This window comes from Abrus precatorius, unplaced genomic scaffold (genome assembly GCF_003935025.1).
Source record: "Abrus precatorius isolate BTA unplaced genomic scaffold, Abrus_2018 Scaffold9, whole genome shotgun sequence".
Taxonomy (NCBI): domain Eukaryota; kingdom Viridiplantae; phylum Streptophyta; class Magnoliopsida; order Fabales; family Fabaceae; genus Abrus; species Abrus precatorius.
In genome coordinates this window covers 11,419,600-11,443,317 of record NW_020874439.1, presented here as the reverse complement: position 1 = coordinate 11,443,317, position 23,718 = coordinate 11,419,600, and the positions used below count along the sequence as shown (strand labels likewise).

The following is a 23,718-nucleotide window of genomic DNA, read 5'->3' as shown; positions in this document are numbered from 1 at the left end:
CTTTAAAATTATCTCGTGTTTTAATTCGGTTATAAAATTCTAAAAAAATTGATTAAAAAATAAAAAATTGAAAATTTTAAGTAGAAAAAGTTGATAGGTGGACCAAATTTATATAATTTTAAAATAAAAAATTTATTACAAAATTTTTTACAGTCCATCAAGGCTCAAAACTTCTAAAAGGCCCACGAAGCCCATTTCATTGTTTTGTAGTGTCTCTGATGACTCTGCACTCACTCTGCAACGAACCAAAAACAATGGCTTCCAATTCCAAATCGGTGACGTTTCTGCAGCGATACGGTTACGATTTTCTGTTGGGATCAATCGCTGCTTTCTACGTACTCACTGTGCCTTACACTAAGGTCGAAGAGAGTTTCAATGTTCAGGTCTTTCTCTCTCTCTCTCTCTCTCCATCTTCTTCAACCTATTTGCTTCTATTTATTTGTTTATTTTGTGTTTCCTGAAGGCAATGCACGATATTCTCTATCACCGGCTTAACTTAGATAATGTGAGTTTACTTCATGTTATTGTTATTTTTATAAGCTTTATTAATATTTTTTTTTTATTTTGTTGGGCCTAATTTATCAGTTTCTAATGTTTTTGTCATTAGTATGATCATCTGGAATTTCCTGGTGTGGTTCCTCGCACTTTCATTGGTAAGTTTTTGCATTTTCTCAAATTTGACCATTTCGTAAAAAGTCAACCAATAGGATCATAGTTTATTCATTTATTTTATCATTATCTCAGTTTTTCGCACTTGTTTATGCTGCATAGCTTGTGTGGCTAATGTGAATCCATTTAATGTTGTTTGGGATTGTGATTGACATGTTTTAGGGCCTGTTTTGGAAGAGTTTATGAATAACTTATAGAAAACAGCGCATAAGTTGTTTTCAGCTTATCCCAATAAGTTTCATTATTAAATTTATGGCATGAACTATCATTTAAAAAGAGTACTGAATGAGCACTTAATTAAGCATTATTTCCAAACACATCCATATTATCGTTATTTAAGTTTGTTTATGCATTAGTGCCTTAATGGTGGAAATTAAATCGTGCATATCTTTACGTTGATGTTCAATTGGATTGTTTACAATGAGTTTTTTCGAAGGCCTGGCTTTCTCAGTGTAAACTGGTGTGTACTAGTGTAGTATTTCTCTCTTTCTTATATCATATCTTGTCTAATTGTGTTATTATTGTTGTTATCTTGTTTTAGGTGCTTTGCTTGTATCAATTGTTGCAGCTCCGTTTGTGTTCACTGCCAGTTTGCTGCATTTGCCAAAGTTTTATGCTCTTATCATAGGTATCCTTCTTTCATACTTGACAATCTTGCATATTGAGTTTTACTTATTCAATTTTCCTCCTTTCAGAACAATGCTCTTAATTTTTGTATTTCCTGCTCATTTCCACTTTTCTTTGGTTAAATTGAAACAAAGACTATGGCAAATGGTCAATAAGTTTAAAGTCTAAAATACTATCATTTGATTTTATACTTCTTTCCCTTGGCCATTGGTCTTAGTTTTCTTTCATTATTCGGCTAGCCTTGTGAGCAATTGTTACATGCGAATGTCAATATTATATGTACATAATAGAATTGATTAATCAAATTATGTAATTTACAATTCATAGCTGAGTTTCTAATCATAGAGTAATAGACCATGACAAAATGCTCAAAATTATCAAACATTGTGTATATTTTCATTCTCCTGTGTTCTATGTTACTTGAGAATGTAATTGGAAGTACATTAATATATGTCTTATTGTTGATATCTAGTTCGGATGGCCTTAGGGTGTATCATACTGTATACACTAAGATTCTTTCGACATCAGGTATGCACCTTTGACTCCTTTTTTAGCCTCTGACAACAATCAATTAAGAAAAATCAAAGTGAGCAAAATAAGTTTAATTTTTTTATCTCATAAACTAGTGTTTATCAACTGTTTGGTTACTTTGGTATCTTACCTATCCAACTGAAGTTGAAATTAAAGTTTCATAAGGAAGTGATAAACACTTTTTGCATATCATTCTAAAACTTTTCTTAAACATGATTTCTTTTGCTTAACTTGTTATCATTATCATATTTAGGAAGGTGATGAAATTACTTCAGTTTTTTTAGAGGCTGGTTTTTGAGAAAAATATGCCTAAAATGGTGTACACTAAAGTTAGCAATAGTAACCTGGAAGAGAAGACTTTGCTAACATACTATACTTGATGTTCATTGAATTACTCATTGATACTTAAGTCCAAACCTAATAAATCATTGATTGATTTGCTTCCCCTGATCAGTTAGAGTGATTCTCAGAAAATTTATGATGTTTTCTCTTGATAATTTATAGAAATAACGAGAAGATCCATAATTTATGTTTTGTTTTCTAGTCTCTCTCTCTCTCTCTCTCTCTCTCACCCTGTTCATATTACCTCTTCAAATTTGTACAAAGTTGTCTCATGCCAAAGATGTCTTTTCTCACAATAATATGGATTTAGTTTAGTGCATACTGTTTTTATTTCTAAGGAGGTTTCTTTGGATCACTGGCTGATTTACTGTAGGATTAAGTGGTCAGCTTCTATCCAGGGTAATACATGGTCTTTTAGAATATGTTGTAATAAAAAGCAAAGGAATTGAGTAGCTTTGCTTCATTGGTGTTTTCTTTTTCTTTTCTTTATTGTTTTCCTTTTCCTTTTCTTTGTTTTTTTGTTATGCAAGATCCTTATCCTGCAATTTCCTTGTAATTTTCTGCTCCTCATCTTAATGAATTTATTCTTTTATAAAATAAATGATATAGCTTAATTAGTTCAACTTTTGATGATATGTTTAATAAAATTCAGTGACATGCACTTATAGCATTTTGCTTAGAGGTCAGATGAGCTTTATGCTAGTATGTAATGATCAACAAAAGCATATCACGGTCAATTATAGTTATTTAACATGTTAGAGGAGAGTTGCCATTGGAATAGGGCTGACAATCATCTAAAGATGGGCAAACACCTCTACAGTGGCAGCTAAATGGTGAGGTTGGCAGTAATAGTAAGATGATAAATAATTGAATATTCCACAGGTAGTTTGTACCTTTGACAACAGAAATTATTATTCAGTTCATGAGAGGTTATGCTTTTTGAGTTTTCCTGTCCTCAATTTTTTTTGTCTTGAGTAGGGACCAAATGTTTTTCTGTTGATCAATCTCATTCTGCATTTTCTCTTCATTTTCAAGGGTTTGAGTCTGTGGGAGGATGAAGGAGTTTAGGTTCCCGTGGCCTTTGCTAATTGCAATGCTTGAGAACCTTGGATAATTTAGCTGGAGGATCATGCTAGAGTTTTAGATAAGAGATTCCTTCCATTGGAATTTATATGGGGCAGAATTGCTTTCTTGACTTCTAGGGTTTTTGCTTTAAACTATTTAGTAGGTAGAATAGAGGGGGAGTTGTTTCTTTGGTAAATTTGTAGAAGAATAGGGAAACTCTCATGTTGATGCATATGCATCTCTTTTGTTTGTTTGTTTTGCTGCACTGTTAGGAGGATTCCTTTTCCTCTTTTTACTGTATTATTCTTTCTTTTAGAAAATTATTTATTACCAAAATAAATAAAAGAATCTATGCTGGCTGTTAATCCATAAATTGTATTGATCATATTTATACATGCCATACATGTTCCTTTTCTTTGTTTAAGAATCTATTTTGTCTCTGCTTCAAGTCATTAATGTTTGAAGCTTTTTAGGTAAGAACTTAGACTAATTTGAATATATTTCCTGGATCACATTATTTACTATGCAGATAAGGAATATATTTGGGCATCAAGTCGAAGCCTTCTTTGTGATATTAACTGCAATTCAGTTTCATTTTCTGTTCTATTGTACTCGTCCACTTCCTAACATTCTTGCTCTGGGTATAGGTAACGACTTAGCTTGTCTTGCTTCTCTATGTTCTTGCTATTTTTTCTTTTTGTTAATGATGAATGGCAACATGATACTTGATAACACTAGTGGGCAAACCCAGAGTGAAAGATTTATATACAGTGATATTTATCTTAGAAAGGAAAGAAACCATCACTCAGTATCCTACCTATTTTAAGTAAAGGGCATAATGAAATGATTCTACAAAAAGGATTTCTCTGTTTCAGTCAAAGAATGATATGCTTCAGGAATAGAGGTCACATAAGGTTTTGTTTTCTTTTCTTTTGGGGGAGGGGGGTGTACATAGATAGAGGTCCAACAAGGCATTATTGTTGGACATATTTGTTATATGTTTTCATGGCTTGGAGACTGGAAATATTCTCATCATACTATGTACATAGAATAAAAAGGGAAAGATTTGAGAAGTCTTTGAAACTTAAAATAACCGTCCAATAGCCATATTTTTCTTTATTTTAGAATATATATATATATATATATTAGTGGACAATCATCAACCCTCACCTTAAGATTTTAGTAGAGTGGTTATCAATACATGTTATCTGAGATTATATGCGTTTGTTTCTTGCCTCTCCCATTCTTCCCAAAACAAAAAAATAGTTCATCATAAGGCACGTGGGCTATGCATTGTCCATGCTCACGTCCAAAGGGCTCTTGAGTAAGGGGATGCACTAGAGATATAAACCCATTCTGAGCATTCACCTAACAAGTTAAGCTTTAAGAACAGTTGGTTATTGGTGGACACCATGAGTTGAAAATCCTACCAAAGTCATATATGCTATGTTGCCTTTGGTGCACATAATGGAATCCTTGCGATAAGAAAACAAATAAGAATCAGAATTCGTAACTTGGAATTGGAATTCTATTTCAATTCCACAGTTTGGGAAAATTAGAAATAAAGTAACATGGAAAGTGATTCTGGTATTTGGTGTATGGAATCAAAGCTGAAATAGATGACACAATTAACCCTAATAATAAAAATAGAAAATTCTAACATTTTGTTTTTCCATGTGTATAAATTATAAAATATGAATGTGTAATTAAAATATTCAAAATTAATTTGTCAATAATTTAATAAGAGAGATTTTGATAACATTGGTTATAGGGAAATAAGTAGTGGACAGTGAGAAAATTTTATAAATTATTAAAGGGCAATTTTTTTGCATTAATTGAGTGTAGTTTTGTATTTCATATCTTATTTAAAATTCCTGAAATTTTCATTTGCAACTTTATGTTAGATTTTTCTTAGTTGCCAGTCAACATCATGGTGCTACACTTTCTATTAATTTATTTTGCAGTAAATTTGGCATATGGATATTGGTTTGAGGGGCGATTTTATGCAGCTCTAAACTCTCTGGTATGTATGTCATGGTTTTATTTTAGTTTCACCTTGATATTGAATTTTATTTTATGCAGCTCGTATCACCATTTTGGTTCCTTAAAGATTTAGAGTTGATTGCATTAGTTTCTGAAAGATGAAAAAAAAAATAAAAATCAATCATATCAGTCCTTTTTTGTCATTAATTTAGTACATGACAAATGACTAAATTGATTGACAATTTATTCTTTCAAGGCGGAAAATGGTGATTTGCATCATTCAGAGACTAATGTGATCAATTCCAAATCTTTCAAGGATCAAACTGATGTTCCATTCATCACAGCTTCTTTAATTTCTTATTGCAAGAGAATAATCTTGAAAATTTTATTACATTTGATGTAGAATTTTGTAATATATAAGATAAAATATTGTGCTTAACTTTAATGATTGTTATATTAATATTTTGTACTGTTTTTTCAATTATGTTAAACATTGTTCCTTCCTGCAATACCTTATTAATGGACACACTGATGTATGTGTATATTAATGAGCCTGTTTGTTTGGGATTATTTAACAAGGAAAGCACCAATATTTTTGTAATTAATTTTCAGAATTTTTAGTTATCTTGTTAAGGTTATGAAAAAAATCAAATGCTGAAAATAATTTGTTTTTAGCTTTCTTGAGAAGCTATTATGAATAGCTTTTGAAAAAATTAAATAAAATTATAACCACCTTTTAAAATTAAAAAGTGCTTTTTATAATTTTAACAAACAAAAAGTAACACATTTTTCATAAAATCTCTAAAAATAAATAACTTTTTATACATCCTTTATTTTTTTTTCAAAATCCAAAAGAAACAGGCCAATATATGGTAACTAGAGATTTTAAGGATTGAGTACATGAGTTTGAAAATGCTATATCATCCTATTATTTTAGCTTACAAATCCTCCTATTCACAAAAATATGACATGTGTCTTCTGAAAAACATTAATTAGCTTTTATTTATTTATTTTAACATTTTCTCTCTATAAAAAGACGTGTCACTTTTATGTAAGTGGGAGGGTTTGTAGGCTGAAATAGCAGGGGGATTTAGCCTTACTCCTTGAGTTTATATACCCTCTCAATTTTTTGCAACTTGTGAATTTGAAAACTTCACTTTTACTAGTTCAATATATCATCTTTTTTTTATATCTATTTTTCTAATATGTGTCTAAGGACACAGAATAAAAAATTAATAAATAGTAAGTTTTTGTTGAAATTTATAGCATTTAATATTATTAATGCATTGGATCCTCTGGTTTTTAATAAAAATTTACTATATATTGGTTCTTATTGTGTGTTTTTGGGCACACATTAGAAAAATCATTTATATATATGTGCATGTGTGTGGAGAGAGAGAGAGAGAGAGAGAGAGAGAGAGAATATAATCTTTTTAGTTTTTACTGTTATTGCCTAGAATGGTTTCAGGAATTAGTGGGCCTTTTTAATTATGAGTCTGTAGTATGTTTGTTATGGTTCACCTATTCTGAAATATTATCTTGGCACTTCTGGATTACAGATTTTTGCGACAACTGTATTCAGATGTGACATGCTGTTGCTTCTTTGTCCCATTGGGCTGCAATTTCTTTTGGTATGTTGTGTTTTTTCTATAACTTAATTTTTAATCCAACCTTTTTTTCCTCTTAAATGCTTGAGCTGTGGATGGAAATCTTGTACTTAATTTCCATGTTAGATATCTATCAATTCTTACTTTTGTTCGGTTAGGAACTTGAGGACATCTATTGAGTTATGATGCTCCTCCTCCGAACCTGTACTTATGCTTGTTTTTTAATTTTCTTCTTTTTATTTGTAATAAAAAGGAAAGAGAAAAAAAAATCTGGCCATATTCATAATTTGCTATTGGATGCTTGATATATTCTTATTTTCCTCTCCCAGTCTCAGTGCCTATGAAAATACAGCATCCCAAACAAGTAAGAAAAAAAATGTCAACCTCTTATCCTAATATTTATGAGAATTATATTATGCTTTTTGTTTGGCAAGTAAAGCAAGTAATTCATGGTACTAGAATATAGTTGTTTCTTCATGCATTTATTTGGACTTCTGATGTCAATATATTGAAAATGAAATGAAGACCATATTTCCTGTAAAAACAGTGAAAAAATTCAGTTCTCAGATAATTTTTTATGTCGCTTGTTTCAAATATATACAGATTATATTTTGTAAAATACCTTTAAAATTAAGGACCTAATAATCAATTTAGATGATGACAAATATAAAAGAAATGATCAGGAAACAACAGGAAACAAATTAGAGAAAAAAAAAAAAGAACAGAGGAAAAAAATCCTAAACTAACTCCTTTTGATTAGAAATTAATCTATCTGGAGCTGTGAACAGCTCTGATATTGATGTCAATAATGTTTCCCTTCCATAATAATTGAAATTAAAACCTGTTTTGACTTCTATCTTTCTGAATATTTTCAATTTTTCTTACAATTCCTGAGTTGTCATTGGACTTGAGGACTGTCTCAGGTTATTGTTTTATCAGGAAAGGTGTCTGAAGTGTTCAACTGGGTCACCATAGAATTTTTACTTTGTATAACATTTATGTAAAATTTAAATGCAACTTCATTGCTTCAACTATACTTAACATGAAAGCTAATCTTTGGAGAATAGTGTTTATTACTTTATTTTATTTGGCTTTTGAAGTTAATTGTTCGGTTTAGTGAATTTTTTTACCCTCATTTACTTTGCCTTGCACTTTTGTGTTAAGTTATTAGTAAACTGAAAATTTATTGTGACAATTCCAATCTTAAGTTAACATGATCAAGCTTTGTACCTAAAAAGTTTCATCTCTTGAAGGGAAGACAAAAAAAATATCACTATGGGGTGCTCTAAAACACTGCACTGGGATGGCCTTCTTCTGCATAGGTTGGTGATATATACTTTATTTTAAAATTAATCTGTAATTTGAATAAAGTTAAAATTTATGCATAATGGTGATGCTTTTATTAAATTTGATTCTGATAGTGAGTTCTCCTGCACAGGTCTGACCATATTGGTAGATTCAATTATGTGGAAAAGGTTATTGTGGCCTGAATTTGAAGTCTTTTGGTTCAACTCTGTGCTAAACAAGAGTTCTGAATGGGGGGTATCCTTCACTGAGTTTATTTAATTTCATGACCTGGGTATATTTATTTTCCTCTGGTTCTCTCTGGATCTGTTTTGTTTGGAAAAACTTTTTCTTTTTTCAATACATAGTTAAAAAGGAAAAACCTTGTTATTACTTATTACTGTGATTCCTATTTTCAAAGATTGGTGCAGGAAACAATGAAGAATACCAAATTCTGGTGTCTCTGTTTTCTGTACAAATCTTTGAAAATAGAAAACAGTGAAAACAAGGTAGTTTTGTTGTAATTAATTGTGAAAACATGAACTGTTTTAATCAAACAGGTCCTTATTTGATACCTTTTCTATGATTCTATGATTCTAAATGGTGAGGATAAGTCTGGGTTCAAAAGATAATGAGGAGTCAAGTGAAGAGATCTTCTATTCCCTTGTTCACTTTAGAGGTTGACATTCACTTTAGGGTTGATTTGGCCAAGTGGTTTTGCTGGTTAAAATGTGAATAGCAATTTTCTTTCGTTGCCTCTTTGGATGTTGTAAAACTTTATAGTTCTCCCTTGCATACTTGGGAGTTCTTTTGGGTGGTAATCCTTGGGCTACTTCTTTTGGAAATCCTGTGATACTAGGATCTTTGTTATTAAGTGGATTGTATTCAATAATGTACTGGGTGGCCTTCAAATCCGGCAGTGTGACTTGAAGGATTTTTCAAAAATATTTGTTGTAATTCTCTGCAACAGGAAGGATTTTGGTGAATGGGTACTTGGGTTAGGGTGTTCAGTCGCCACTCCTAGTATTCTTCACTGATCATGTTGAAATTTCTCTGTTTTGCCTGTGGTCAAGGCTCAATGAACTTATCATTATGCAAAACCTGCATACCGTGTTTGTTTTGAGTTTTGATTATACTGTCCTATTCGTGTTAGATTAATTATTACATTCCTTCACAATACTTTTGTTAGACACATGCTTTCCATTGGTACTTCACCTCAGCACTGCCTCGTTCTCTGCTTGCTGCATATCCTCTGTCACTGGTATGTCTTGGATTGCAAAATACCTTCTTTAATGAACACCCTGTTACTTCTTTTATAGATTTCTGGCTTGATATGGTGGTTTATTCTAATTCTAGTGAACTGATTAATATTTTGTATATTTTTGGTATTCTCCTGAAAACAAAACTGTCTATTATCTCTAAAGGTAGAATCCATATTTACCTTTGTGTAGTCTGAGCTACCACTTAAAGTTTAGTAGTTTCCCTGTCATTTATGTTTGTTCTATGAATTAATATATTCTTGCCTATTTTCTTTGAAAATTCCCTTGCAGTTCATTCCCTATTTGTTCTCTGCCAGTTCAAGCATCTAGCATGTAGATGCTCAGGCATGTTTGTTCTTGAAGATCTTGTTCAAAAGATAATAGTATATTTGAACTGTGGATAGTTATGGTAAATTGCACTGAGAATCAGGCTTGTGTATGATTAATATAGCTGTTGTCCTGGAAGAATGTTTCAAGGATATGTTTCAGAGAAGGGAATAAATATATAATTGTAGATTAGGAGAAAATATATACATTATTCTAGACAATTAAAATTGAAAGGAGTTATTCCATTCTCATTATTGGTTTAACATTTCATTCCTGTTATTGGTATCCCATGTGCAAGGCCATGCTGTTTTGACAATTGTGTAGTGCATAGCTATAAAGGATGGATTTAGAATTGTCTTTTTGTTTAAAAATTTTGGACTTATTTTTCTCTCATTGTTTCTACACTTGTTGGATACTCTAATACATAAACCTACGTCAGCATAGAGCAATCAGTTCATTTTGTATTTCAACTGTTAGCAGTTGTGGGATATATCAATGTGGCAGTTTACAAGGAAGAGAGAACACATTTGTGTGGAGATTTGGCAAATAATTTGTGTCAGATATATCATTACAACAACAACCAAGCCTTATCTCACTAGGTGAGGTTGGCTACATGGATCACATGACGCCATTAAGATCGGTCAAAAATCAAATTTTTAGAAATCTAGTTAATCAAAATGTCTCTTTTAATAACTTTGTCTAAGGTTCTTTGGGTCTTCCTCGATCCCTCATTACTGGACTAAGAATAATGCAATTCACCCTTCTTATTGGTGCCTCCAAAGGTCTCTTTTGCACATAACCAAACCACCACAGACGATTGTCAGTTATCTTTTCTATTATAGGTGTTACTCCAATATTCTCTCGTATATTATCATTTTTGTATCATGTACTTTTTCGTGTGTCCACTCATCCACCTTAGTATTATCATTTTTGCCACTTCCACTGTTTTCTCATTTTATTCCTTTAAGGCCCAACATTTAGTATCATATAGGATAGCTAATCGTATTGTAGTACGGTAAAAATTTCTTTTCAGCTTTATATATAATTCCTGATGCCTTTCTCTATTTTAACCACTTAGCTTGTATTCTGTTACTAACATTTTCATTGATTTCTCCATCATTATATATAATCCATCTCAAATACCTGAAACTGAAAACTAGTGGTATAATATCATCTATAAGTTTAACTTTCAATGCATAATCTTCATCCTTTTATATTTTTGTTAAACCTACAATGCATATACTCTATCTTACTTCAACTCAAGCAAAAACCCTTAGATTCTAAAGTCTCCCTCCATAACTCAACTTTAACATCAACCTTTTCCTTCAAATCCTTGACCAATACTATATCATCTGCAAATAGCATGCGCTGAGGGAAAATCTTTTATATGTCATTTGTAAGCACATCTAAAATATGGTTAAACAAGTAAGGGCTCAAAGCAGAGCTTTGATGTAAAGTTATTCTAATTGAGAAGTCCTTAGATACCCCTTCAGAAGTTCTCACACATGTAGTTTTCCACTCATACATGTCTTGTAGAGCTCGAATATATACTACATGGATCCCTTTCTTTTCTAAACCTTTTTATAACACTTCTCTTGATACCTAATCATATGCCTTTTCTAAGTCAATAAAAATCATGTGCAAGTCATTTTTATTGTAGCAATGTTTTTTCATCATCTTTCATAATATATATATATATATATATATCTTCTATTATAGACATTTTTTGCATAAAATCAAATTGATTTTCTTCAATTTCAGTATCCTTCCGTATTCTATGTTTAATTACTTTTCCCCACAACTTCATAGTGTGACTCATGAGTTTAATTCGTCTATGATTCGCACAATTTTGGATATCACCCTTGTTCTTGTGTAACTGATATATTTTTAGATCTCAAAATCTCATTAAAGAGCTTAGTGAGCCACTCTAGTTCTTGTTTTTCCAAGCTTTTCCAAACTTCTATCAAGATATTATTAGGGCCAACTGCTTTACCATTCTTCATCCTCTTAAGAGTTTCTTTTACTTCTCCAACTCAAATCCTACATTAATATGCCAAATTTAGCTTATTCTCTTGCACTTATAATCCTGTTAAATTTTCACTTGCTCCTTCCCCCTTGTTAAAAAGTTTATAGAAATTTTTCTCCTATAAAACCAAAGTAAAGTTTTTCCTTCTTTATCCTTAATACATCTAAATTGATCTAATTCTCTATATTTTCTTTCTCTACTTTTGGCAAGTTTATAAATCCTCCTTTCCCTATACTTTGTTCCAAGATCTTGATAGAACCTTTCAAAAGCCTTAAAATGTGCTTTATTCATTGCTTTTCTTGTCTTATTTCTTGTCTTTTGATACCTTGCCTAATTTTTAGCATTATTACATGTATGCAAAGTTTTAAAACACATCTTCTCTCTAATATTCTCTTGCACACTTTCATTTCACCACCAAACCTCTAGATTCATATTCATCTAAAATTTCTTCCATCCCAAATGATGTTAGCACTACCTTGTGTTGACCAACTATTTTCTTCTACTAGTTGCTTCTGAAAGTCTAAGAGTTCCACACTTAATTCTTGGAACACTAACTTGTCGAATTCTCTATATACCAGTTTTAAAACGAACATCAAAGACCAAGACCTTATGTTGTGTAGTAAGACTCTCTCCTGAAATCACTTGACAATCCTTGCAAATTCTTTTGTCTAGATTCCTGACTAGGAAAAAATTGATTTGTGACCTTGAAACTTCGCTCTTAAAAATGATGAGATGTTCCACCCTCTTCTTAAACAAGTGTTCATAATCTTAAAGTCGTAGGACATTGAGAAATCAATGATAAATTGTCCTTCCTCATTTAATTCTGCAAAACCAAGACCATCATTAGCCCTTGGGAATTTTCTTGTTTCATAGCCAACATGTCCATTAAAGTCCCCACCTATGAAAATCTTTTGAGTTTGTGGGATATATCATTAATGAGCCTTAAATTCCTTGACTCTACAGATTCTATCACCTATTCTATAGGAGCTTGGAAAGCTTGATTGAGCATTTGCTAGAAGCTTATACAAAGCTTATTTGTAATGAAAATGATTTATGAATTTCCTATTAGCTTTTTCTAGCTTATTTCAATAAGCTTAATTGTGATTTTTATTTTTTATCAAAAAAAAAAGCTTTTCTTAGCTTACTTTAGTAAGCTTCATGAGCAAACTTATGTATAAACTCTCATGTAAGTAGCTTATTGAACAAGTATCTAATTGGGGTATATTTGGGCAAGCCTTTTAATTAGGCGCTTATTCAATTCTTTTCACTAGAAGGCTTATGAAATGAATTTGATCATAAAATTATTTATTAGAATAAGCTCAAAAGAGTTGTTTTATAAGCTAAACCAAGAAATTTATTAAAATAAACTTAAGAGAGCTTATGAGAGATATGCTATTTTTCATAAGCTCTCTGTAAGTTCTTCCAAATGCACCCTTATGTTGTCGAAGATGGTGAATGGGAGCACTTAGGGTTCAGGAGTATTGAGTTTGAATGATACAACAACATGCAGAAATTGACAATGTAAAGGGGGAGCAGATCCCAAAATTGCCCCCCCTTAAAAGCCTTCTAATTTTAAGAAAACAAGGTTGAATTTGACATTTCTATTGTGCATCAATATTGGCTGTGACAGCCGCAATTTTCCACGATTTGCACCGCTAGCCGCTACATTGAACTGTGATGCTATGCACTTGGAATAGCGGCAGAGAGCTGCTTTGCTCTACTATGCCACGATAGAGGCTGATATTGACTACTATGATTGAAATTAAAAAGAAAAGAAAAAGAACAAACCCACTTTTTGTTCCTAACTTGACAAGCTATCGTTTGCAGTTTGGCCTCTTTGTAGACAGAAGGGTACGGTCTTACGCTTTCCCAGTTCTTGCCTTTATTTTGCTTTATTCTAAGCTTCCTCACAAGGTACTATAATTAGAATCTGAAATCTGTTGCTTAATTTGTGCCTATTTTCAAATCAAAACATGTATTAACATTGTTTTTGATGGATATTGCAGGAACTTCGATTTATCATAAGTTCTGTTCCAATATTTAACTTATCTGCTTCAGTTGCATCTAATAGAATGTAAGCTCTCTTTGCTTACTGTGGTTTCAGACTTAATATTTACAAAGTCCTTTTGGAGCTGAATATTTCTTTCACTTTTATGTCTGTTGCTAAGTTTTTCTTGTTTTAAATATGGTTTTTAGTTGCAATATTTGTACCCAGATATGAATTAGACCTGACAATTTGTTAATTTATGAATTTTATATAGGTCAATAAAAATTTGCTGGGTTCTCTCTGCATTTTCTAAAGTTTATACATTATGCAATCGTGTTTGTGTATACTAACTTACGGCTGAAAATGGATATTATGGAAAACTAAGTAATTTGGGAAATTGAAATATAAATGAATGTGTACCTGTTTCCTTTTTCTTATTCTATTATGAGGCATGTATTTTCCACGATCCCTTCTTGCTCCAAAAATTGCAAAGAACATGCATTATGTTTGGATACTTTAGATACTGTATGAGCTATATATTCCGTTTGGATTCAAGTTCAACATATATTGAATTCCTTGGCTTTTTATATGTCTAGTCTAGCTTGTGTTAGATGAGATTGATTCAAGAATGAAAGGGGGAATAGTTGTAGTTTGTAAATGAAATGAGAAAGACATGGTATAATTGAAATGATATGACTGAGTTGAACTGTATTTTCATTCTAAACAGAGATTTGAAATTTTCAGATGTTTCCTCCTTTTAAGAATTGGTGTCTGCTTTCTTGGTTTCTTAACTTTATATGTTTTAAGTTATGAGCTTCATTGATATGCATTCTTTAATGTTTCAGCTACAACAATAAGAAAAAGATGATGTGGAACTTGCTTTTCCTCATTTTGTTGGCATTACTTGTAATGAGGTTGGTTCACTAGTTTTGATTCATTGGTGATAGATGTATACTTTTCTTGTACTTATTCTCTATCTTGTAGTCTTGCAGTCACTGTCACAACTTTCATGGCATCATACTGGAACTATCCTAGTGGTAATGCCTTAAAACAATTGCACGGAATTGGTGAGTCTATGATTTTGAAATGCCCATGCAATGACTTATAATTATTTAAGCTTGAATTTCCCTCGAGAGAAACTGCTCTTCCCCAAGAAAAACCCAGAGACAAAGGTACAACAAAGTTCCCATCACAAAATACATAAAGATACATATCAGGAAACTCAGAGTAGTAATACCACCTAATTTCCAAACTCGAAATATGTCCTACCTAAGTACTACCTTCATCGTAGCTTAGTCGTTACCATAGTAGTGGTCATCCTCGTCCATGTCATCGTCTTCAATGATATCCTCCTTGGGGACCTTGGGCTCATACCATGGCTACTCTCTCATCTCCTCATCCTTGCCATCCTCATCATCCTTATCAAGCTCATCCACTATCCTCCATGCAGGATGCAATAAATGATATAAGTCATGAGTCAACTTTCTTAACCCAAGTCTCATGCCATGCATGGGGCCCAAACATGACAATGCAACAATGCATTACGCAATTATCATTTGTTGGAAGTGATTGGAAGACTTTATTCCTTACCTGTACAGGCACAACCAAAATATCAATTTTGTTGACAAAACACATGCCCTACCTGCGAGTTTAAGAATTGACCTACCATGATCATTATAAATCTATTTTTGATCTCTGGAAATATTTTGACCAATTAAATGAATTAAATGGATAATGGCAGATTCTAGTTTGTTAGACTGTAGGATTCTACACGACAAATATTAAGAGAGACTGTTACCGAGCAATCCCAAATGAGATCAGAATTGCTTCAAACCAAATTCCAACAATTAATATTCATTCAGACTATCATTATAATCTTCTCAGACAAATATTCCCCTCGTCTAGTGTACTTGCTCAGTTGCAGCTGAAAGAGTGTTACATTCTCAGTCTCTTAAATTATGGATCAGTTATGGGAAAAGTTAAAGGATTCTGTTTATGATTCACAATTCCATGATCCTTGTACACAATTCCTTTTCCTGGTGCTTTTTTTAAATACTTCACAATGCGGAGTAGTGCTTCTCAATGAGTATTCGTCGGAGATGACATAAACTGGCTAACAACAGTCACTGGAAAAGCAATATCTGGCCTTGTAACAGTCAAGTAATTTAGCTTGCTTACTAATCTTCTGTATTTCTGTGGATCTGCAAAAAGAACTTCATCTGCTGTCAGTTTCACTCTTGGCTCTGTAGGTGTCTTACATGGTTTAGCGCCTTCTAGTCTGGTATCAATCAATAAGTCTAAGACATATTTTCTTTGTGAAAGGAAGATTCCTTACTTGGAGTACATGACTTAAATACCCAGGTAGTATTTCAGAATTCCTAAGTCTTTTGTTTGAAACTTGGTTTAAAGAAATTTTCTTAGGCTGCTAATTCCTTCTTTGTCGCTACTTGTAAGAACAATATCATTAACGTAAACAAGTAACATACAATCATGGTTAGTTTGTTTGTAAAACACTGTATGATCACTCTCACTTTTCATTAATCCAAATTTTAGAATCACGTCACTAAATCTCCCAAACCATGCTCTAGGTGATTGTTTGAAGCCGTATAACTTCTTTAAACGACACTTTTCCATACTTCCCCTGAGCAACAAAGCTAGGTGGTTGCTCCATGTACACCTCCTGTAAGTTTCTATATAAGAATGCATTCTTGACATTTAACTAGAATAATGGCCAATGGTGCATAGCCGCAAGAGAGATAAAGATGTGAAACAGATGAGCGTTTAGCAACAGGAGAGAACGTATCAGTGTAGTCAACGCCATAAGTTTAGGCATACCCTTTTGCAACAAGGCGTGCCTTCAAATGAGCCACAGAACCATCCAGATTAACTTTCACAGTGTAAACTCACTTGCAACTAATATCTTGTTTGCCCTTGGGAAGAGGAACCAAATCCCAAGTATCATTCGTCTCAAGAGCTAACATTTCTTCTTCCACAGCATGTCTCCAACCATCATGACTGAGGGCATTTGCAAGGGTCTTAGGAACAAAAAGAGAGTCTACACCAGCCATGAAGGATTTAGATGTAAAAGATAAATAAGCAGACATCACATAAGATGAAATAGGATAGGTGCAAGATCTCTTATATTTCTAGATAGCAATAGAAAGGTTATACATATGATCTGTTGACACTTGAGGAGATAATGGTAGAGATTGAGTATCATCTTGAATATTATTGGTAATAGGGGGCACATCATCTGAAGGTTGTTTTGGCTGGTGAGAGTATGTCCGCTAAAAGAATTTGAAACCTGTATCAATAGGAGCCAAAGGTGCAATAGGATGTGGAGATTGAATAAGAGTTTAAGTTAAGAAAGGTTCATCTACCTCATATATGGATTTAGAAGATGAGGACTTAAAGAATGGAAGACTTTCAAAGAAAGACACATCAGAGGAAATGAGATAATAACCAAGATCAGGAGAAAAACAATGGTAACCTTTTTGTGACTGAGAATAACCCAAAAACACACATTTGAGGGACTTTGGATCAAGTTTAGTTACCTTAGGATGAACATCAAATACAAAACAAGTACAGCCAAAAACTTTAAGAGGTAAAGAAAAGAAAAATTGTGATGAAAAAAGTATAGAGTGGGGAATCTTACCATGTAATATATGATGACATGCGATTAATTAAATATGTAGTAGTAAGAATAGCATAAGTCTAAAAAGGTTTAGGAATTTTCATTTCAAACATTAAAGCACGGGCTACCTCCATGAGATGACGGTTTTTACGTTTAGCTACTCCATTTTGTTGTGGAGTAACAATACAAGAAGATTGATGAATTATACCATGTTTATTCATACAATTAGTTAAGGATGCAGAAAAATATTCTTTAGAATTATCACTTCTAATAATGTGCATATAAGTATTAAATTGAGTTTTAATTTTAGCACAGAACACGAGAATAATCATCTACAAAGGTAATAAAATATGTAAAACCAGATTTAGAAGTAACTGGACAAGGGCCCCAAACAACAGAATGAACAATTTCAAAGGGGGCATGAGCACTTTTATTTAAACGAGGTAAATAAACATTATGATAATGTTTATCCAACTGACATGACTCACAATAAAAATTAGACTCTACTAGGACATAATTTCTTAAGAACTCCTAAAGATGAATGACCCAGACGGCAACGAAGTTGGAAAGGAGACATTGTTTCATTTCTAGACGGAATAAAAACTTGTGGAAGTCGTTCTTCTTCTAATAGATACAACGCATTAGATACTCTACCTCTACTAATAATCCTCTGTGTCATTGGATTGTAAAAAACACAAGAATCAGAAAAGAATGTTATTGAAGTGATTTGGCTAATAGACAGCAAATTTAAGGGGAATTGATGCAAATATAAAACAGAGGATAAAGGTAAGGTTGAAACTGAGGTGGTACACCCGCTGTTCTTAATATGGACACCAGAACCATCAGTGAGTGTTATAGAAGAATGAGAACTGGGTAGATAAAAAGAGGAAAGGATACCTAAATCCCCAGTCATATAATCAATAGCGTCAGAATCAATGATCTAATGTTTGGAATAAGAGGAAAGACATGCAGTAGTATTACTTTTTTGAGTAAAAGTGGCTACAGAGGATGTAGACGACTGTTGGAAAATCTGAAACTGAGTATATTGAATAAATTCCTCATCACTTATACGCACAGTACATCCTTCTTTCTTTTGAGTAGCTGTATCTGGTTGAGACACTGAGTTAGCAAAGCGAGAATCACCTTGTGAGTGAAAAAACGGCTGATTCTGCAGAGGATGAGTGCATTGATTTCGATAATGGCCAAATTTGCCACAATTGTAGCATTGTACAATACCACAACCTGCATTACGCCCATGACCACGGCCACGACTACCTCTACCACCATTGCGACTACCATGCTGCTGCCAAGGCAGAATGGTCAAGAGACTCATTTTCTGTAGTGCTCTTGAGTTCCTCAAAGGAAGACTGCATAACTTTGGAGAAAACCTTGATAAGATTATTAACGTGCTTGCTTGACAGAATTTGAGATTGAACTACCTCATTTTGGATCTAGTCTGGAGAGCCAACTCAAAGTCATGAGTTTCTTTTGTTGCGCTATCATTTCATCAATAGTTTTGCAAGCTAAAAGGGATTGTATCTTCTCAGTATGCTTCTTAAACTCTAAAAAAGTCCATTAGCTTTCGCTTATTTTGTTTGGGTCAATAAACTTCCTGCAAGAGAGCATACAACTGATTCAAATTATCAAATTTTCCAAAAATACGTTGCAAAAAGTCCCACAACTCCTTCATAGTTTTGCAATGGGTAATAATCGTTTGTATTCGCCTATTAACAGAGTTTACTAGCAATGCAAGGATCTTTTTTGTCATGTATCTTCCATGTATCAACATCCTTAGAATTGACAGTTGCTGTTTCAGTCAAATGATTATCCTTTCCCATTCCATCCAAGCTAATCTCAACCAAATACTTTCACTCTATATATAGTTCATACCATCTCTATCCAGCTTAACATCGGTAAGTTTGGATAGAGATACAATCTTTGTAACAGCCCTCTTGTGCTTTGCATCCTGCACATCTTGGTTATCACGTTCAGACATTGTATATCCACAAACAGTGATGAAATTACCTAGGTTTCATCTCAATGGCTAGAAAGAAATGTCGCGCTCAAATTGTAAACGTCGAATTACTGCATATTCTGGTCACCCGACAAATTTTTCATCCTCACAGCAGCCATGGTTGGCCTTTTCTGAAGTTTTTTTTTTTTTTTTTTTTTTTTTGCAGCAGTGGCAACTAAGGAGAAAATTTAGAAGACTCTTGATACCATGTAGAATTAAGATAGAGAGGGCATAGAGAGTAGAGACAGATTAGTGTGCTAGAATTAGATATTCTACAATCTAGAGATCCATATATTTATAAGGATATATATGTAACCTTACTGGGCCTAGCCCATTATTTAATACTAAAACACTATAATCGTAATACGTCTATTATAGTTATTCATAACAATTCCAATCCAGAAAAATCCCTCATTCAAATTAGGAGGGGGAAAATATTCAATAAAAATGCAAAATTGAATGCTACAGAAATTACCGATAGTATAGTTAGGTAATGAGCTTCTTGTTTTTGTCTTTTCTATACTGTCCATTGTCAGGACTTTTTGTTTGTGTTTTTGATTTTTTTTATTGTGGCAGGTTTTTATAATGATACAAATGAACAGTGGGTTCACATTGATACATTTTCAGCCATGAATGGGATATCTCGCTTTTGCGAAAGTGATTTCCCGTGGAGGTATATATTACTTCTTTCTTTTGTAGTATCTAAAGAATTAAAGACACGGCAGGTTAACTCTTGCATGGATCCAAACAAACCTTTATTTGACTAAAATCATCTATGTAGACCAGCGAAGACATGGCTTTCTCAGCCTTCATCTATGATTCAATATCCAATGGAAGTTATAGTTCTCTAATATTCATTGTCCTACTAGGAATCATATCAACTATATTTATGTATAAAAAGTTGTTTTCACAATTATCATCAGAATTTCTTCTTTGACCAATTAATAATGCAAAGAAAAACGTCGTCGAGCATTTTTGGCACATCTTTTTGTATCCTCCTCTCTTGCATGTGCATGTTGTTTTTTGGTTTTCTCCTTGAGATGATGGAGAGGGAATTTCTTTTAAATATTTTTTCATTTTAAAAGAATTCAGTGTACGATACTTACCTCCTGTTGAGGCCGAAGTATGATTTGATAACCTTGCTGAAGCATGTAATCTGCCTTCTCACGTCTAGCATGCTGTATTTGACTAACTGAACTTTTGCTGAACATAGGGACAAGGAGCTGGAGCTTTTAGGACTAATAAATGTATTTCTCATCACATTAATGATAAACAATGAAAATTGTCTATTTTTGCCCTGCCCATCCTATTTAAGTCCATTATTTAGCACCTTACCTCTAGTTGAAATGTGACATCATTGTGGTTCTAGGGTTTACTTTAAATATCAATGCGTAAGCGGCTTCTATAATAGTCGTTGCTGTAGCAAGTTTGATTTTGGATTTTAATTGTTAGGAGGGGACTTAACATTTGTTAACTCTCATGATGATTATTATTGTTTGCATATGCTGCTTACATGGTCTGTGGTGCCTACATGGAAAATTTGTGGAAAAACTAAACAAACCATAAAATGAATAAATAAACAAGAAGATTGAGATACTGTGTTATCGGGAAGATTTAAGTGTTAATAAAGTATTATCAATATACTTGATCATTATTTCTTCCTTGATTGTTTGCAACAATCAGACTAGATTATCTTCCACTATTTTCTCTTGCTAAGTTTCAGCATTATTCTCTGGTGCAGGTATTCTAAAGAAGAAGAAATTAACTTGCAAGATTTTAAGCAAAGAAATTTTACTTTTCTTATAAAGTGAGTTATCCATTAACATGTCGATAGTAGTATTATTTCCATTATTTTTCTTGACAAACATATAAATTTTATGGCACATGCTTTGTTTATAATGAGATCTATATACAGAAAGTGTCAGTATTGTCAAGTGAGCATCTGTATGAAATAAAACTGATAACCTTTGTACGCTAGATCCTCTTGAAGAGAACGTGTTGTTGGCAAGGCTGCAGCAGCATGCATTGTGTGCATAATGGCCATAATATTGATATTAGGCACTTGGATGAATAAATTTTACTTGGGCTTTGTTTGGGAGTTTAGAAGAGGAGAAAAGAGAAAGGCTTGAAGGGGGAAGGAGGGGAGGGGAAGGGAGGAGGAAGGAGGATAGACTTTTATCTTGTTTGGATGTTTAATATTTAGAAGGGAGAGTAGTAGAGGGTTTAATTATATAAATGATATTATTATATTTTATATCTTTTATTTATATTTTTTTATTTTTACAAAAAATAAAAAATAAATATTTTTTCTTAAAAAATTAATAATTTTAAATTATTATTTTTATAAATTTTTTAAAAAAATTCTCACTTGAAAAACTAATGTTTAAAAAAAAAGTTAAAATCATAATCGTGAGAAAGTATAAGAGAGTGAGAGAAAAAACTCTCAGATTAGGAGACTAAAAAAAACTAGCATTATGAGGGCTTTAGAGGCTTTATAAAAACCTCCAAACTTTCCCTTTCTAATTAAGCAGCAACTTGCAAACATAGTTTTAGTCTTTTGTCATTTGCAGCGCTTGAGTGTGTAGAAATGCATGTGTTAGAGAGAGATGAAATAAATGCCTTGAGATCTTGAAGTGGTAGTTTATGAATGGTTTTTCACATTTCAATGCAATGACATTTTCCCATATATCTGATCTCGTTGATTTTAACAGTGAACATCCTGTGATCAATGGATTCAAATGTCTATTTACTGAAGAGGGGTTCTCAAGAGTCCGTTTTACATTTGGCTTTCCACCGATGTTACTGGTTTGTAATTGCAACTCGCGACCAACCCAAACTACAAATGCTTTATTCCCTCCAAACTTACTGATCATAGCTTTTGACCCTTTCAGGTTAAAGAGCCCAAAGTGTATGTCCATGGAAATTTAGAAAACAAGGGTGTTATCAACAAAAGTTTGCCTGGCTGCCCCTAATCCTTTGTCTAGTACCAGTCTTTGAAATTAATCATGTTTGAAGGGTGTTTGTCTCCGTTTTTTTTCTCAGTGGATCCATGGGGAGTGGGAGAGCGAGTTTGAGTAAAGTTGAAATTATCACTATTACTAACAGTTGCTTGTCTTCAGTAGTCGATGAGAACTAGGATGCTAATATATGTATGGGTAGAATAGTTTTTTCTTGTATCGTTTCAAACAATGATTCCTCTGTGAAATAGCTCTATCGTATTTTTGAATTACATATAGCTTCCTTAATGCTGTAAAAACCTTTTGGTTCAAATTAATGCCAAAAAATATTCTTAAAGGAGAGCTATTTTTAATTCTGCACCAGTGCTGCTAAAAGCTTGACGAGCAATTATCGTTTTTGGTGTACAGTATTTGTTAGAGCATAACTTTCGGTATTATATACAAAGGTCATTTATTGTGGAGGTTTTGAAGGTTACTGCTACAGAGAATTGGAAGACCTTAGGGGCTCTTTGATTTCAGAAAATGTTGTGTTAATTTTATTTCATGTTTTTAAAGATTTGTACCAGAAATACTGTAAAAATAGAAAAAAGTTGTGTATGAAAATAAAAATAAAAATAAAGTGGCAGTTTTGCAATTAAAGTGAAAACAGAAAATGAAAATGAAAATAAAAAAAACGTTAACGGCCTATTTGATTTTAGGAAACATTTCCTGTTTTCATTTCTCTATTTTGATTTTGTGGAAATAGTCTTCATTTTCAAGGTTTAAAAGATGTGTTTGTTTTGACATTTTATTTTCTATTTTCAAATACAGAAAACATTAAAAATGTTTTTAGTTTAGCTATTTTTTATAATGAGTTTATTTATTTATTATATAAATTTTAAAATTAATCATCAATGTTTTATTAATAAATAATTTTTATAAGAAAAAAATTATAATATATATTCTTATTAATGTCAATTTTAATGAACTATTTATTTAAAAAATTTAAATACTATCACTAATACGTCTTAAAATTTAAAAATAATAAAAATGCAATATAAATATAATTATTGTACAGGTTTTTTTATTATAAATTTATCTTTATGTATACATTAATTTTAATAAAAATAAATTTAATAATTTAGACTCAACTTTGTAAGAATGATTAAAGTAAGAAATTTTGTCACTACAAAAAAAAAATACAGGAGAAATGAAAGAAGGAAAAGGAGGACAAAAACAAATGTAAAGAAAAAAATACAAAAAAATAAAAAGAAATTATTATGGCAAGCAATTCTTGATCATAATAAAAACCGTATAATTAAATGAGAAAGGTGAAATAAAAAATAAATCATAAATATATTTTAGACTAAATATTTAAGTATTTTTATTTTTTTTTAAAAATTTAAAAACAAGTTTTTTTTTAACTT

The 23,718-nt window shown here is 32.2% G+C and overlaps 1 protein-coding gene across 1 annotated transcript; it reads left to right on the top strand.

Moving 5' to 3' along the window:
* The first annotated feature begins 239 nt into the window (after positions 1-239).
* On the top strand, positions 240-22,486 carry LOC113849359 (dol-P-Man:Man(7)GlcNAc(2)-PP-Dol alpha-1,6-mannosyltransferase). The gene is made up of 19 exons (XM_027479223.1): positions 240-383; positions 464-505; positions 608-653; positions 1,211-1,297; positions 1,769-1,824; positions 3,764-3,881; positions 5,199-5,257; positions 6,777-6,848; positions 8,083-8,146; positions 8,263-8,366; positions 9,298-9,369; positions 13,548-13,634; positions 13,727-13,794; positions 14,553-14,621; positions 14,692-14,774; positions 19,932-20,028; positions 21,097-21,162; positions 22,067-22,160; positions 22,247-22,486. The coding sequence occupies exons 1-19, from the start codon at positions 255-257 to the stop codon at positions 22,325-22,327; spliced, it is 1,494 nt and encodes a 497-aa protein (XP_027335024.1). The 5' UTR covers positions 240-254; the 3' UTR covers positions 22,328-22,486.
* The last annotated feature ends 1,232 nt before the right edge of the window (positions 22,487-23,718 follow it).

What these genes read in the sequence shown, in the direction of transcription:
- LOC113849359 (XM_027479223.1), top strand. Translation starts at nt 255, where the DNA reads ATGGCTTCCAATTCCAAATCGGTGACGTTTCTGCAGCGATACGGTTAC. An exon ending in ACCGGCTTAACTTAGATAAT is followed by an intron (nt 506 to 607) that starts GTGAGTTTACTT and finishes TTTTGTCATTAG; the next exon opens with TATGATCATCTGGAATTTCC. An exon ending in AATTTTACTTTTCTTATAAA is followed by an intron (nt 21,163 to 22,066) that starts GTGAGTTATCCA and finishes TGATTTTAACAG; the next exon opens with TGAACATCCTGTGATCAATG.